Source organism: Gorilla gorilla, chromosome 7 (genome assembly GCF_029281585.2).
Source record: "Gorilla gorilla gorilla isolate KB3781 chromosome 7, NHGRI_mGorGor1-v2.1_pri, whole genome shotgun sequence".
In the NCBI taxonomy this organism is placed as follows: Eukaryota; Metazoa; Chordata; class Mammalia; order Primates; family Hominidae; genus Gorilla; species Gorilla gorilla.
The window spans coordinates 105,055,274-105,070,714 of record NC_073231.2 but is presented as its reverse complement, the minus strand read 5'-3'; the positions used below and the strand labels follow the sequence as shown (position 1 = coordinate 105,070,714).

General features: G+C 34.8%; 1 protein-coding gene across 35 annotated transcripts in view; it reads right to left on the bottom strand.

The window, feature by feature from the left end:
• The window catches only part of VPS13B (vacuolar protein sorting 13 homolog B), an 869,944-nt gene that overhangs the window by 635,164 nt on the left and 219,339 nt on the right, over positions 1-15,441 (bottom strand). For 3 of the 35 annotated variants that reach the window (XM_055348108.2, XM_055348109.2, XM_063709406.1), the window contains exon 18: positions 8,328-8,620. The exons of the other annotated variants lie outside the window; for them this stretch is intronic. In XM_055348108.2, coding sequence (XP_055204083.2) covers positions 8,505-8,620 — 116 coding nt within the window. In that variant the 3' untranslated portion in view covers positions 8,328-8,504. Of the gene's footprint in view, positions 1-8,327; positions 8,621-15,441 lie in introns of those variants that run through there. 35 annotated transcript variants of the gene reach the window in all.

Below are 15,441 nucleotides of genomic sequence, written 5' to 3'. Positions count from 1 at the left end.
GCGCCACTGTACTCCAGCCTTGAGGACAAAGCAAGACTCCGTATCAAAAAAAAAAAAAAAAAAAAAACCATTCAACTACCGTATAGCCCAGTAACTGTACTCTTAGGCATTAGTCCCAGAGAAATGAAAACGCATGTTCACACAAAAACTTGAATATAAATGTTTATAGCAGCTTTATTGTAATAGCCAAAAACTGGAAACAACAAATATGTCCTTCAACAGATAAATGATTTAACAAACTGTGGTACATCCATATCATGGAATATTATGAGCAATAAAAAAATGAATGAACTATTGATACACACAACAACTTGGCTAGATCTCTGGCGAAAACCAAAAGGTCACATAATATTAATACATGATTCCTTTAATATCAGATGTCCAGAAAAGGAAAATCCATAGAGACAAAAGTAGATTAGATTAGAGGATACCAGGGGATGAGGGAGAGGAGGAATTATGAGCAATTACTTAGAAGCTATGGGGTATTTTTATGGAGTGATATAAAGATTTTGAAACTGAGACCTGGTAGTTGCACAACATTGTGAATGCACTAAATGCCACTGAATCATACACTCTAAAATAGTTGATTGTATGTAAATGTCACCTAATAAGGGGAAGTGGGCTTGGGAGTGGGGGAGAAGCTCAAGGGAGGGAGACATGGAGGGACTGAGGGATGGGAGGGAGGGAAAATCAATCAATCAATCAATGACAGATTTAGAAAGAAAACCATCTGGTTCAAATATTTAAAACCTAAGACAAATTTGAAAAACGCCTATTCGTTATCCTTTTAACATCCCTTTTAGTTTATAAAAATTCACTCATAAGAGAATGTTCAGTGTTTAAACAATAAGCAGGTACTTGTTCTCTGTAAAAGTTAAAAGTGTCAAAAACGAGAAATATAGGGGCTTGTATATCTAGGTGGGATCACTGCAAATCTTTATGGACTAATACATATTTTAATGCTTTATAATGTTCATCAACCAACTTCAGAGTTATCCTAAAGAGAGTTATTGTACATTACAAAATTTATTCAATCTTAATGCCTATAAAATGTTCAGTCGTTCTTGGAGAAAAGCTGAAAAAAACTACCAAGAAATGTATTTAGAAAGTCCTTCAAAAAAATTTTATATGCAGATATATATCTTTCTATATATGTATACATTGAAAGAAATTTTGGGGAGATTCATTTCCTTATCATTAACAAAGAAAAACAAGAAATTTTTTCCTCTTTCCCTGAAAAAAGTCTTTCGTAACCAAGCCACACACAAATTTCATAACTATACAATGTTATAGGGACAGGCTATTATACCAAAAGAATATTAAACATCAATCCCTGAATCATTAAAGAAATATCTTAATAGTTTTAGTCTCTTTATCTGGTTAGAGCACTGGAAGCTAAGTGGTGTCTGTATAAACCAATCATTTCACCAGCAGTTTTATATTACTTTAAAGCCTCATATAAAAAGCACCTGCCTAAAGTGAGTAATGGAGTTTTATATTCATTGCACTTAGGAACAGTGTATGTAACCTATTCCGTTTTCCTCCCTTGTGGAATATATTTCAGCTTATATTGCACAACACATTACCAATGCATATAAAGACTCTCTGATCAGCCATTTGGACTGCCGTCAGCAACCTGCCTGATTGCCTTATTTTTTTCCCTGCCCCAAATAACATATTCACTATATTTAACAAGTGAAATGAAAAAAAAATTTAAGATAGTGATCTTTCTAAATGAATATAGAAGACATGTATGTGTACTACTTATAGTTGTAATGCAAATGCTAAGACACCAGCCTTGAACAAAATTTATGTAGTTAATAGTTTAAAAGAAAACTAGTTAAACACATCATTCCAGGGGAATAATATAGAACCAATACAGGACACTTTGTGTCTGTTTTCTCTCTTGAGCACCTACAATTAAAAAATTATTATGACTACACTACCAGAAAAAGCCAAGATAATTTCAACCCATTACAGATCAGGAAGTAGAAAAAACTATTATTAAAATTGGATCAACCTCATATCTGACAGACCACTGAGATATTTTCAAGACACAAATATCACAGGCATTGCCCAAACTCCCTGAAACAGGAATGAAGGCAAATTTTTAAAAGAGTAATGATGATGAAAATATGGTATGCTGTTTTGTAGCTTAGATCTAAACATTAAGTACAAACAATGAGTAATGAAGGTTGACAGTAATTCCAGAAATGGAAAAAAATTAAGGGATTTTCTATAATTATAAAATGATGACTTGGTAATATTCTAAAATACAATAATGTCTATTTTAATAGAAGGAGTTAAAAAAAAAAATTGAACATGCACAAAGCAAAAGCTCCACACTGTCCCTTACTGGTACCTTCATGCAATAACCAAAGGCCAATAACTAGAGTCAATTAACGAACATTTACTTACACCCAACTATGCAAAATTAACTATATTAGGGGTTGGGGATTTTAAAGAGCTATAAAATATAGTGCCTGCCCTCAAACAGTTCACTATCTATTAGGCAAGAAATAAAAAGGTAATCAAAAATATCTAGCTAATTCACCAATAGATTGCCTGAAGTACCAACAAACACGAAATATGTGCAAAACTGATGATAATCAGAGCTCATAATCTTTTTTTGTTTTGTTTTTTTTTTTTGAGACAGAGTCTTGCTCTGTCGCCCAGGCTGGAGTGCAGTGGCGAGATCTCCACCTCCTAGGTTCGAGTGATTCTCCTGCCTCAGCTTCCTGAGTAGCTAGGATTACAGGCACATGCCACCAGGCCCAGCTAATTTTTGTATTTTTTGTAGAGATGGAGTTTCACCATGTTAGCCAAGGTGGTCTCGAACTCCTGACCTCATAATCCACCCGCCTCGGCCTCCCAAAGTGCTGGGATTACAGGCGTGAGCCACCGCATCAGAGCTCATAATCTAAAATGGGTTAGCAAACATTTTTTATAAAGGGTTAAATAATAAATATTTTAGGCTTTGCAAGACAGTCTCTGTTGCATTTATTTAACTCTGGTGTTGTAGCACAAAACAGCCACTGATAATAGCTAACCAGCCAAATAATGGTGGTTACTGCATTCGAATCAAAAACAGCTGATGGGCTGGATTTGGTCCATGGGTCATACCTTGCCAGTCGCTGTCCTAGAGCACTTGTTCTCAACCATGGGTCCACGTTAGATTGACACAAAAAGATTTTATTGAAAGATCAACATCCAGGCCCCATCCTCAGAGATTTCAAAACAACAGGTATGGTGTAGGGCCTGAAGGTCAGCATATATTGGAAGCTCTAACTACTGCTCTAGAGACAAAGCGATTTTGATATGAGAAATCTAAAGTTAAGCCCTACAGTTAAAACTTGTGTTCTTGAACCCATTGATTTTTGGCCAAAGAATGGAGTGGAACCATGTTGGGCAAGTTTGGAGACCAAAAGGCTTGGTTGAGAAAGCGAGACAGTCTCAAAAAACAAAACAAACCAAAAAACAGTAAAATATAATTGATTTTTAATGCCAGATTATTCTGTGAGCATAAGGCACCACAGCTAGCTATATTTGACAAACAGCTATAATCAAGAACAATTTCCTAATGTTAGAAAAACTGAAATGAGAGACAGTAAAATAATCATACCACTTTGTCTATACTCAAAAAATAAATCAGGGCTGGGCACAGCGGCTCACACCTGTAATCCCAGAACTTTGGGAGGCTGAGGCGGGTGGATCACATGAGGCCAGGAGTTTGAGGCCAGCCTGGCCAACATGGCAAAACCCTATCTGTACTAAAACAATAGAAATATTAGCCAGACATAGTAGTGAGTGCCTGTAATCCCAGCTACTTGGGATTACTGAGGCTGAGGTAGGAGAATCGCTTGAACCCACGAGGCAGAGGCCACAGTGAGCCAAGATCGCACCACTGTACTCCAGCCTGGGCGACAGAGCAAGACTCTGTCTCGATAAATAAATAAGAATTATTCTCATATTTAAGGTCAAGGCATTTTACAAGAAAGGAATATTATGACTAAAAGAAATCAGCACAGTGGACTCTAAAAATTACAGAATTATTGACAAGTTCATTCAGATTACTTCTGAGTTCTTAGAGGTTCAAATCATGGTAATAAATGCTTAGGAAGCAGCTAAGAGCAAGACAAAAACATTCCCTTTCCTCAGGATGTTTGGATTGTAGCAGAAAATGCCTAAAGTTTATTGAAGCTTTAAATAAGTACAAGGCACAATACTTCATATGAGTTTTTAATATCACAAAACAACGTAAGTTAATAAACAGTCACTATCACCACTGAAAAACTAAGGATTTGATAGGTTAAGTAACTTGTTCAAAATCCCACAGTATTATCAAACTGGAACTTAAATCCAATTTGACACTGAGGACTGTGTTCTTAAACACTATGTTATATAGATCATTATCTATTAAAAACAATTACCATACTAAATTGATTGTGAAACAAGAGAGAAAGCACAAGAGAGCCAACAATGAGAATAAATCAGTAACATTCACTTACAGTTCTCTATGTCATAGCCATAAGCTCTGGTAGATAACAAAGAAGGACTACTCAATTATTTCTCATGTGTTCCTCCCTACACATACATGCATCCATGCATCACATTTTAAATATCTAAACTTTGTGTGTGTCTATCTTCAGTCATGAGGTACTCATTTAGCTAATGTAATATAGTCCTTCTTCCTGTTTAGTTTAATGAGTAGGCACTTATATGGACTAATACTGATGAGAAATAACTTTGCTGATTCAGACTCTCATAAGTTTATCATTTTGAGATTTATGGACAAAATGATGAATACTCTAAAATATGACCATTTTACAGATAGATTCAGATATCTTTCACATTCTTATCTGAATAACTCCAAGGCAAAAACGTGAGGATAACTTTTTTAAATGCATAGGTCCTCAGAGTATTTTTCTCCATACGAATTTTTGTTCTGTAACCATGGTAGATTTTATGTGCTGAAAAGTGTGTTATATCTAGCATATGCTACTTTTAAAATCTACTTAATAAAGCTGCAAGAAAAACACTAAATAATATTTATAAAGAAGCAAATTCCAACATCTACAAATTAACAATTAACTCTAAAAACTGCTTATAAAAACTGGACTGTTCAGGGTTCATTGCTTTTTTAATACCAGTAATTCTTAATGCAACTTGAAATATTTATAATCTTGCAGTTTCAAAGAATTATTTTATAACTTGGCTTAATTTGTAAGAAAACAGCTTATATGAATGCCAGTTATACTTCTTTGGAAAGACAAATGTAAACCTATTTAGTGATCTGATTTTCTCTTTCATCTTGTCTCCAGTTTCTGTGTAGATTTATAATGTTCATTGTTTCCAATTTTAACAAATCACCTAATGGCAGAAAGGAAAATATGTTAACCTTAGAATTATTTGCAGTTGGAGAAATCCCTTTTGTCTGGCCCATACAGGGCCTGCAATCTGTTTTAAACACAGATTGTCTGTCTTTCGTCTGACAGCCACCAAGCTGCACAAATTACTTTCTGCCTGTTCACCTGTTTGCAGCTGTGTCTATAAGCTAAAGATTCTGCAGTTGACTTGAGCAACCACTTCAGGATTGATGACATGTGCTGCTGATAAAGTGAGCAATTTGAAGAAATTACTGGCTATAGTTATTGAAAGACATCTGGGCATGAGCTGAGAACTAGAAGCCTTCAATCATATGCTTGCAACCTGCAGTGGCGGCAGCAGCGTTTGAAGTGATATCCTACTAAAGGCAGTTGGCCCTAGCAGTAAATAACCAAGCAACGTATGGAACATAATCTCTCAAATAAGTAATAAAAGATTCTTTTAGCTGTAAAAATTTGAGGTTTGGTCCTTTCTTTAAAATATATTTTCAGGAAAAAATGTAAGACATCAGTGAAGCTTTCTTATGTCTATCCTTTTCTGAGTTAACTTTACATGTATATTTCCTATGTAATGAACTTTTTCAAACTGTTACTACTACTGCTTTAAAAAAAAAGTCAACTATTATTGAACACCTACTACATGCTCCACACCCTGACCACAGAACAGCTTTATGTCCCTTATCTTATTATTAATACTCACATCAATATTAATCAGAATTACTATTCCCTTTCTCTGGTAGAAAAATTAAACTAAACTAAAGCTCCAGGAAACTAGCCTAATAACATACAACTGTGTGTTACAGGGCTAGAATTTTGTCTGTCTCCTGATCAAGAGTTCATTCAGCTATACCATACTGCCTTTCATTTTGGAAATTGATGTACTTGGTTTCTTCATGCACTTTTTGTCATACAAGTAATTGTATATTTTGTCAGAAACATCTTATCCCTCAGGTCAACCACTGGGAGATGTGGTTTCTAGTCCATCTTTTTGTCTCATTATATAAAACTTATTCCAAATCAAACTTTCCTCACGAATTAAGATGCCAGGATTTAGTCAAAATTTAGACTTTAAGGCTAAGGGACAATGCTAAAAGCTCAGGCCTTTCCCACATTTGCTGAAATTTAATTACAGTAAAAGTTCAAGTGAAATTTTGCTAGATAAAATGGCAAATATACATCCCCTTTATGACAAAAAAAGGCATCATGCCTACCATTGAAGAAAAAGGAATCATGCCTATTAAAACACTATTTAAATTTGCAAAGGCATTACAAACTATTTACAAGTTTGACGCTATCAATAAAAATAATAATTAGGAAAGCATACAAAATGTCAGTAAAATATAGTCAAATAAGGAACTATGATAAGGCAATTCTATAAGTAAAAAGTCAGAACTCAAGTATAACTTACATTAATATCAGAAGAATCAATATATCTAGATATACTTATGTGAAAGACAAATTCAGTGTGTTTCAGATGCAAAACTGAATACAAGATTACATACGACAACGTATTTTTACATTACCATTAAAATTTTCTAATAAGAAAGTTAACACGATTTTGATAAGCACTTGAACTACTTTGCTCCATTTGCAAATATTTATAAACCTATACATATAAAATGAGACAAAACAATAAAGAGGTTATAAATAAAACAAAAACAAATATAACCATTCTGATAAACAGTTCTTGTTGAGCAATGTCTAAAAATTCTTAATTTGTACATATATTTCAAATACAGTAAAAGTCAATTTTTTTTGAAAATGATTCAACTGAAACATATCCATTAATATTAGAAACCAATTATATACGGGCCGGGCGCAGTGGCTCATGCCTATAATCCCAGCACTTTGGGAGGCCAAGGTGGGGTGGATTACCTGAGGTCAGGAGTTTGAGACCACCCTGGCCAACATGGTGAAACCCTGTCTCTACTAAAAAAGTACAAAAATTAGCTGGCCATGGTGGCGGACGCCTGTAATCTCAGCTACTTGGGAGGCTGAGGCAGGTGAATAGCGCGAACCCGGGAGGCGGAGGTTGCAGTGAGCCAAGACCATGCCATTGCACTCCAGTCTGGGCTGACAACAGCGAGACTCCAACTCCAAAAAAAAAAAAGAAAAGAAAAAAAAAGAAACCAATTATATATGGAAAAAAATCACTGCTTCATAAGCAATGATGGTTCTTAGAGAAAATGAATATATCCAGCACTAATTTTAAACAAAAGCTTCCACTCTAATCTATGTTTACACTTAAGTAACAGACATAAAGTATCTCATTTGCAAATATTAATTTGAAGATCAATTTTCTAATGATCAAATCATTATTCTTGTTTGGGATGGATATAGTCAATAAAATATATTTCTTCATTTAGTTAGAGAAGACATATTAAAAGAAACAAAAAAATTGCTTCTTTCAAAGGTTCTTTTGAATAACTGGCTTTTCCACTATTTTTATATTGGTTTTAAAATTTCCATAGACTTGGGAAATATTATCCCTGGTATTTATAAACACTAGTATTTCTTTCAGAACAAATTTAAATACATTCTAAAAATGGGAAAAGTGCACCATCCTTTCAACTTGTTAAAATCAAATGTACTTGAAAAATAGAATAGCCAAAGCCTGCAAGTCAAGTAATTATATAAATTTGTCTTTCACATTTCAGTATTCATAAACTGGGATTTCACAAAGACCTGACTGACTCTAGCCACAAAAGAGAATATATATCTTTCATAATTATAATAAACCAAAACTTTATTTATCTAATGATATAGTAATAACAACACTATTATACACAGGATAATAGTTAAGAAATACCATCTCTATCACTATCCTCTTTCCTCTCTTTCCTAATCATCTTATGAGTTCATATTTTTAATAGCAGCTTTTATTTTAAAAGACCTAAGTCATGAGAATATTCTTACATACCACTTCATAACTTTGACACAAAGTACATATAAAAAGATTAGACTTTATTTGGTATAAAATCAGTTGGCAGTTTTACATCTGTGCATGCAACATAAATACACCAGCTGGCATCTCAAGCACACACACATATGGACTTCAAAACAGAAACTTCCTTATTTGCAGCACTGCCAGGGTAATTTTGTATCCTCTGCATACTACAGCTATTTGTCAGGCCCCTGCAGGTGTGCACTGCACATAAACACACAGCTGTAGTCCAGCAAGCCAAGTGTTCCATCAAACACATAAAGGGAGACCTCAGCAGTTGGATTAGTCATCCCTACAACAGGTCCAGAGAGAACAATATGGGTTAGTATTTTTGGAAAAAGCATGGATGGGAAATTTATGATTATGCTAGTCTTACCAAATAACTAGTAGATTGTGTCATTTTAAAAGCAATGCCTACTTACTAAGTTTTTGTTAGAATAGCTGGAGAAAGTGATTTTTTTTAGTTTTAAATATAAATAATAATGTGGTTTATGTACAAATTAGTTTATTAAATGTAAAATGTAAAAAGAGTTTTCAAACAGTTCTTAATTTTTGGAAATTGTTGCAACTGCATGCTTTGGCTATAATATTTAGAAATCATAATGAGTACATATACTTAAAATATTTACCAGTTCTATGTAACACTTCACTATACTTATAATCCCTTTTATTCATATGTACTTTAGATGAATTTGCCATTTCAAGCTAATTGACCTCAAAATTATGTATTAGACAACATTTAACTACCTAACATTGCTGCTGTATCAGACTGTAAGGAAATACTATTAAAATATTTAGTTCTCAAGTACATTATTAAATGGCTAGGGAATATATAAAAATGTAAGACATAATCATGATCACTGTACAATCATCTAAGAGCTGCGAACCAAATTAAATGAGGCCTTATTAATATTCTTTAAAATACCGGGTAAGTATTTCAAGCAGTTGATAATTATGGCTGCTTTAACCACATTTCCCCAAAAAATGCCCAGAGTCCACCTGGCAGTTGACAAAACATGAAAGATAACTTAGAAAATGAGCTTGAATGCACTATGCCTAATATACTAATCTTCAGTGAATTTTGAGGTCAAAGAGTTAGTAATCAAGAAACAGCAGTCTCTGGCATCAGGGGGTTCGCATTTCCTCTTATCTGGAATGCATAAAGGGATTTAAAAGTTACATTAATCTGATACAAATCCTACCCCTCTACATGAAGCCTAACTTTATTAAGTATTATTTTAACTGAGCCACCAAAATACCATCTGAAGTAGGAAATAAAGTAAATGAGGAGGAAAGAGTGAAACCTTTATAATTATTTAATGTCTTTAAATTATTGCATATCTTATTGTTCTGTTTAACTATAAACAGAAAATGCTTGGATTCAACCTGGACACCTTCATTACTGTTGGGTCCCTGAAGTATGATTCAAGGCTCCTTAAAGCTTCCTAGTAGCCTTAGATGCTTTAGATTGACTCTGACTGAACTGATTCTTAACCTCAGAACCTCTCTTTATCTGCAATTCTGTGTCAATTGTTTACATCAGTATCCCTAGGCCCAAAATACTGTCATCTAGAAAAAAGTTAAATGCTGAGGAAGAGTATTCTTTAAAAACCAAACAGTTTACTAGAAAGATAAAGATATACCTAACTATTACAAATGAGGCATTAGTGGAATACCAGAAACACCAAAGTGAAATGACAGTAATATTGTTGATGTTTCTTTTTGCACAGACTGTAATAAACAAAACCACATGTAACACAGTTTACTCGGCAAAATAGGGTATCCAGATGATAAAAATAAAGTAATTTGACTGATTTTTGTCAATTCTAGGTGAAATGTCATGCATTCAATAAGTAACACTTAATTCAATGTACTTAAGATTACTCTAAATTTATGACAGAATTGGATATAACCTGTTGAGAAGAACCTCAGATTTATATAGAATGTGTCAGCCACAACGCTCAGTGGCCAGGAGAATAAGGGTCAGTCATTAGTATCTGAATTACATAATTGCTGAAATACACATTATTTTCCAATTTGTTATCACATTGGAATGTGATAACACTGGGATGCTCATTAAAGGTCAAATGTAAGGGCCTCACCAACAAAAACAGGACTGGCCTAAGAACCTGCATTTTAGCACAACCCCAAGTGATTCTTATTCAGATGAAATCTTGAGATATTGTCTCATGTAATTCAGGTAAGCCAAATAAATACCTTCCTCTCTCAGTAGATTTTTGGAGAGGGGAAAAAGATGTTTTTCCCTTCCCTTGTAAGATTCTAAATATAAGATTTACCATATAACATATAAATAAATAAGAAATAAATTTATTTTTAGATATATCACTAGAATGATAATCTAATCATTCACTTGATAATAATTATAGGGAAGCAAAATGCCACCAGTTGGCATATTACATGTTTTGCACATAATGCTATTTATTTTTCAAGACACAGTTTTTCTCTTAGTGCTTAAAAACAATTGTTTTAGCTTTATTATTAATTAAAATAAGATAAACTAGCCAATAACTGTCAGTATTAACATGAAGTATCAATATAAATTTTATTATAGACTAACATCCTTTAACTTATTTTTTATTCTACAAAGTGATGCCAAAATACACTGGAGGAAAAGTTCTTACCAAAATTTATTCTACTTTTATCAGCAACTCGCTCCAGATTAACTTATCCTACACAGCTGAGCTCAAGCATCATCCTTCACCTAAGCTTGCCCCGTGGCCATTAGTTTTCCCCTAACCCCCCCAGGGTGGACTAAGAAGTAATATTTAAACATTTAATTGTTTCCTAAATCTGAAAATAGTAAATACTAGAACCAGAATCTACTCATTCAAAACATATTTATTTTGCGCTTATTAACTAAAGACATTGTCTTTTCACACACACACACACACACACACACTCCCACAAACTCTTACACTAATTTAGATAAGTGTACAATTAATATAAGTACTATGACAGTGGAAGTATAGGGCACTTTGAAATTATAAAGGGACCCCTATCCTGGTCTATAGTATACTCAAGGATAAAGAAAAGTAAACTAGATAAGAGGATGAGGGTAGAGTAAATTGAAGTACTCCAGGCAATGGAAAAGCACGACCCACAAACCTAAGGAAGGAACTGGGACTGCCTAGAGGCCTATTACAGAAGCTTACTGGTAGTACAGCCTATAGGAAGTAGGGATGAGAGCAGCAAGACCTGAAATTGGAGAAATGAAGGCCATTAAGAGTTTCAGAAGGAGTTTGCCATTCTTAATTAAAAAAAAAAAATAACCCCAACCTGCATAATGCAAGTCAGGTAACAAACACTTTCTTTTTTTGTATGAATTTTTTAAAATTTATTTTACTTTATTTCAATAATTTTGGGGGAACAGGTGGTTCGGGTCACATGGATAAGATCTTTAGTGGTGATTTCTCTAATTTTGGGGAACTCATCACCCAAGCAGCATACACCACTATACCCAATGTGTAGTCTTTTATCCCTCACCACTACCTCCTCAATTAATTCTATATCCCTGTGGTATAGCCTATTATCCAAAAGAATTCGTGATTTTTTCTGTTTCAGCCATTAATTTTATCAAATGTTTATTTATTCATTTCTTTTTTCACTGACAATATATTTACATGGCCTGTTTTCCTTTTCACTGAAACATTTTCCTTGCCTCCACTTTACATTAGCCTGGTTGCTTACCCCAACATTTTGACAAAAACCCTCAACTATTATCCTTGCATTGTCAATGTATTGAAAGATAACAGTGATAAAATGTTAAAGAGATATAATCCTCTATTTTTATAGTAGTTTTTGCATTTTTAATCAAGTAATCCAAAAAGTATCTGTAAAAGCAAACACAAACTACTTGGGGGGAAATACCATCAGGTATCTCATTTACTTCAAAAGTTAAGGTGTTGTATTAGTCCATTTTCACACTGCTGATAAAGACATACCCGAGACTGAGCAATTTACAGAAAGAGGTTTAATTGGACTTACAGTTCCACGTGGCTGGGGAAGCCTCACAATCATGGGGGAAGGCAAGGAGGAGCAAGTCACATCTTACATGGATGGTGGCAGGTAAAAAATGAGAGAGCTTGTGAAGGGGAACATCTCTTTTTAAAACCATCAGATCTTGTAAGACTTATTCACTATCATGAGAACAGCACAGGAAAGACTTTCCACCAGGTCCCTCCCACGACACGTGGGAATTCAAGATGAGATCTGGGTGGGGACACAGCTAAACCCTATCAGATGTGGTTATAGAACTGGAATTTTTGAAACTACTTTATATCTAAGATAACTACCACAGCATTATCAAATGTAAGAAATCTTAGAACACTATACACATCACGTGAGCAATGTCTCTTTTTTTTTTTTTTTTTTTTTTTTTTTGAGACGGAGTCTGGCTCTGTCGCCCAGGCTGGAGTGCAGTGGCGCAATCTCAGCTCACTGCAAGCTCCGCCTCCCGGGTTCACGCCATTCTCCTGCCTCAGCCTCCGGAGTAGCTGGGACTACAGGCGCCCGCCACTACGCCGGGCTAATTTTTTGTATTTTTAGTAGAGACGGGGTTCCACCGTGTTAGCCAGGGTGGTCTTGATCTCCGGACCTCGTGATCCACCTGCCTCAGCCTCCCAAAGTGCTGGGATTACAGGCGTGAGCCACCGCGCCCGGCCGCAATGCCTCTTTTTTCTCCATTCTCCACTTGCCTTTTTAAAAACATCCAGGTGATTTTATAGGGTGAACGTAATAGGACATGAAGATCACTGCTGTCTGTAGTTAGAAATACATCATTCAAATTTATCTGTTCTGTCCTTCAGGAAACATCATTTAAAAGCTACTTGGTAAAACCATTACAGTTTCAAACTTTAAAGTCATTAAGAAGAGAGCTTAGAGATTCCATCAAATTAAAATCAACAGGTCAGGCACGGTGGTTCATGCCTGTAATCCTAGCACTTTGGGGGGCCAAAGCAGGTGGATCACTTGAGGCCAGGAGTTCAAGACCAGCCTGGCCAATATGGCCAAACCCTGTCTCTACTAAAAATACAAAAATTAGCCAGGCGTGGTGGCACACACCTGTAATCCCAGCTACTCAGGAGACTGAGTCAGGAGAATTGCTTGAACCTGGGAAGCGGAGGTTGCAGTGAGCCGAGATCACGCCACTGCACTCCAGCCTGGGCAGCAGAGCAAGATTCTGTCTTTAAAAAAAAAAAAATTGACATCAACAAATGAACTAGATGTTACACCTATCATTAAAGCAAAATCCTTGAGAACTGTTTTCCAGACCTTAGATAATGCCTCTACAACACAATTGACCAATGATAGTGGATGAAAAACAGTAGTGCTTTGAAGCATCAGCCAGTAAATGCCACCATGGTATACCGTGAGTGAGATGCACAACATATTAAACCACAGTTAATTAAATCAAACCAGTTCTTGCATTGTTAAAATGCATCCTATATTACTTATTCGGATACTACGCAGCTGTTTTTAAACTTTAAGATCTCCACACCCATTTCCAGTAGACACTATTCTATTTTCATTTATTGACAATGAAATAAATAAGTGGTTACCATTGTTTTCTACTGTAGAAGGGAAAAAAGCGAATTTTTGTTTTATGTCTCTATTATCTCTAATTCACAGTAAGTGGTTCTAATAACTATCTCATGAAAGAACTGAAGGAAAACAAAATAACACTGAAAATGTTTTACATGGTAGTACTTACTTGTGTAATAAATTATGTTGAAAAGTACTTCAGTGGATTTAATGTAATGCATCACTTAGTTAAGAAGAAAATAATTAGCAATTCCTCTATGTTGAAACACAAAAACTTCTTTAAATTTTATATATAATATGCAGCCTACTAAATTATTAATTAAAATAGAAACTAGCCTCTAAAAAAATGTAGGCTGAAAACACAGGATTTTGCTGTTAAAAATACTTTCTTCTAAACTTACCCAACATTCTGTATAATTTGGGTAAATTAATAAATATGATAGGCACACAGAAAAGGTATAGATTTTACTACTTTCCATATTGTTAAAATACAGCACACTACGAAGCTGCGGCAAAAGCCAAATATCATCATTGCAGAATGACTTTTTGGAATACAAAGATAAATGCAGAATTTAATTTAAAATAAATTTTCAATATAAATTTCTATTAACCATGTTAAGAGTTGATTTTTAATACGATAGCATGGTACTCAATTTCTCACCTGCTGTCAGCTGCTACATTATTACTATAGTCTCTACATACTTGTAGTAACAAAGAAGGTGTTCAATTCCAACTGAAATAGATGTGGGAGCAAGACTTTTTTGGAAGCATTGAAGATGCTGATACTTCTAGCAACTTATTATATTTTCTTTCCCCTATACCAACAATTCATTAATTAAAAATCTACACAGAAATGATTGTAAAGCACTCTTGTAAAATTCTATTATTTTAAGATTACTGAGAAAGTAAGGTGTGTTCTAGATGATCTAATTTTTCTCTAACACTTTCTTCTTTTCATACTCTTCATATTTTTTCATTATTATATTTGAGTCAAGGATTATTTTCTTGGATACTATTAATCATTTTGTTCCCCTTCATCAAGCATTCTATTTCTCCCTTTAATTCAATCTTATAAATGTGAATAAATCCCAAATAGGGCATTATTTTGGGAGACGTTGCAATTAAATAGAAAATGTATATAGTTTAAATGTTTTATTAATGCTTGTACATTAAACAATTTTATAAATTATACAAAGAATGAGGATATAATGCAACCTCCATTAATGTCTTATTTTTATTTAAATGTTTATGAACATTTTGACTTAGAAAAATTAGACTTTCATAAAGTTAATAATGTACTAGGGACTGCGCGAGCGCACTACCCAACTCTCGCCAGCACAAGCTCTGCTCCCAGCCACGCGGCCCCCGAACCCCAGCCCTGCGGCCCCTGAACCCCAGCCCCGCGGAAGCCCCTTCCCTACCGGCGTGTAGAGTCGGGGCGGGGCGGGGCGGCGGCGAGGCCAAGGTAAAGTGGAATTGCATGGGAAAATCATGGAAGTTGATTACTCGGTCTCTAAAAAGCTAAGGAACAGGAAAATTCAGATTTGAAAC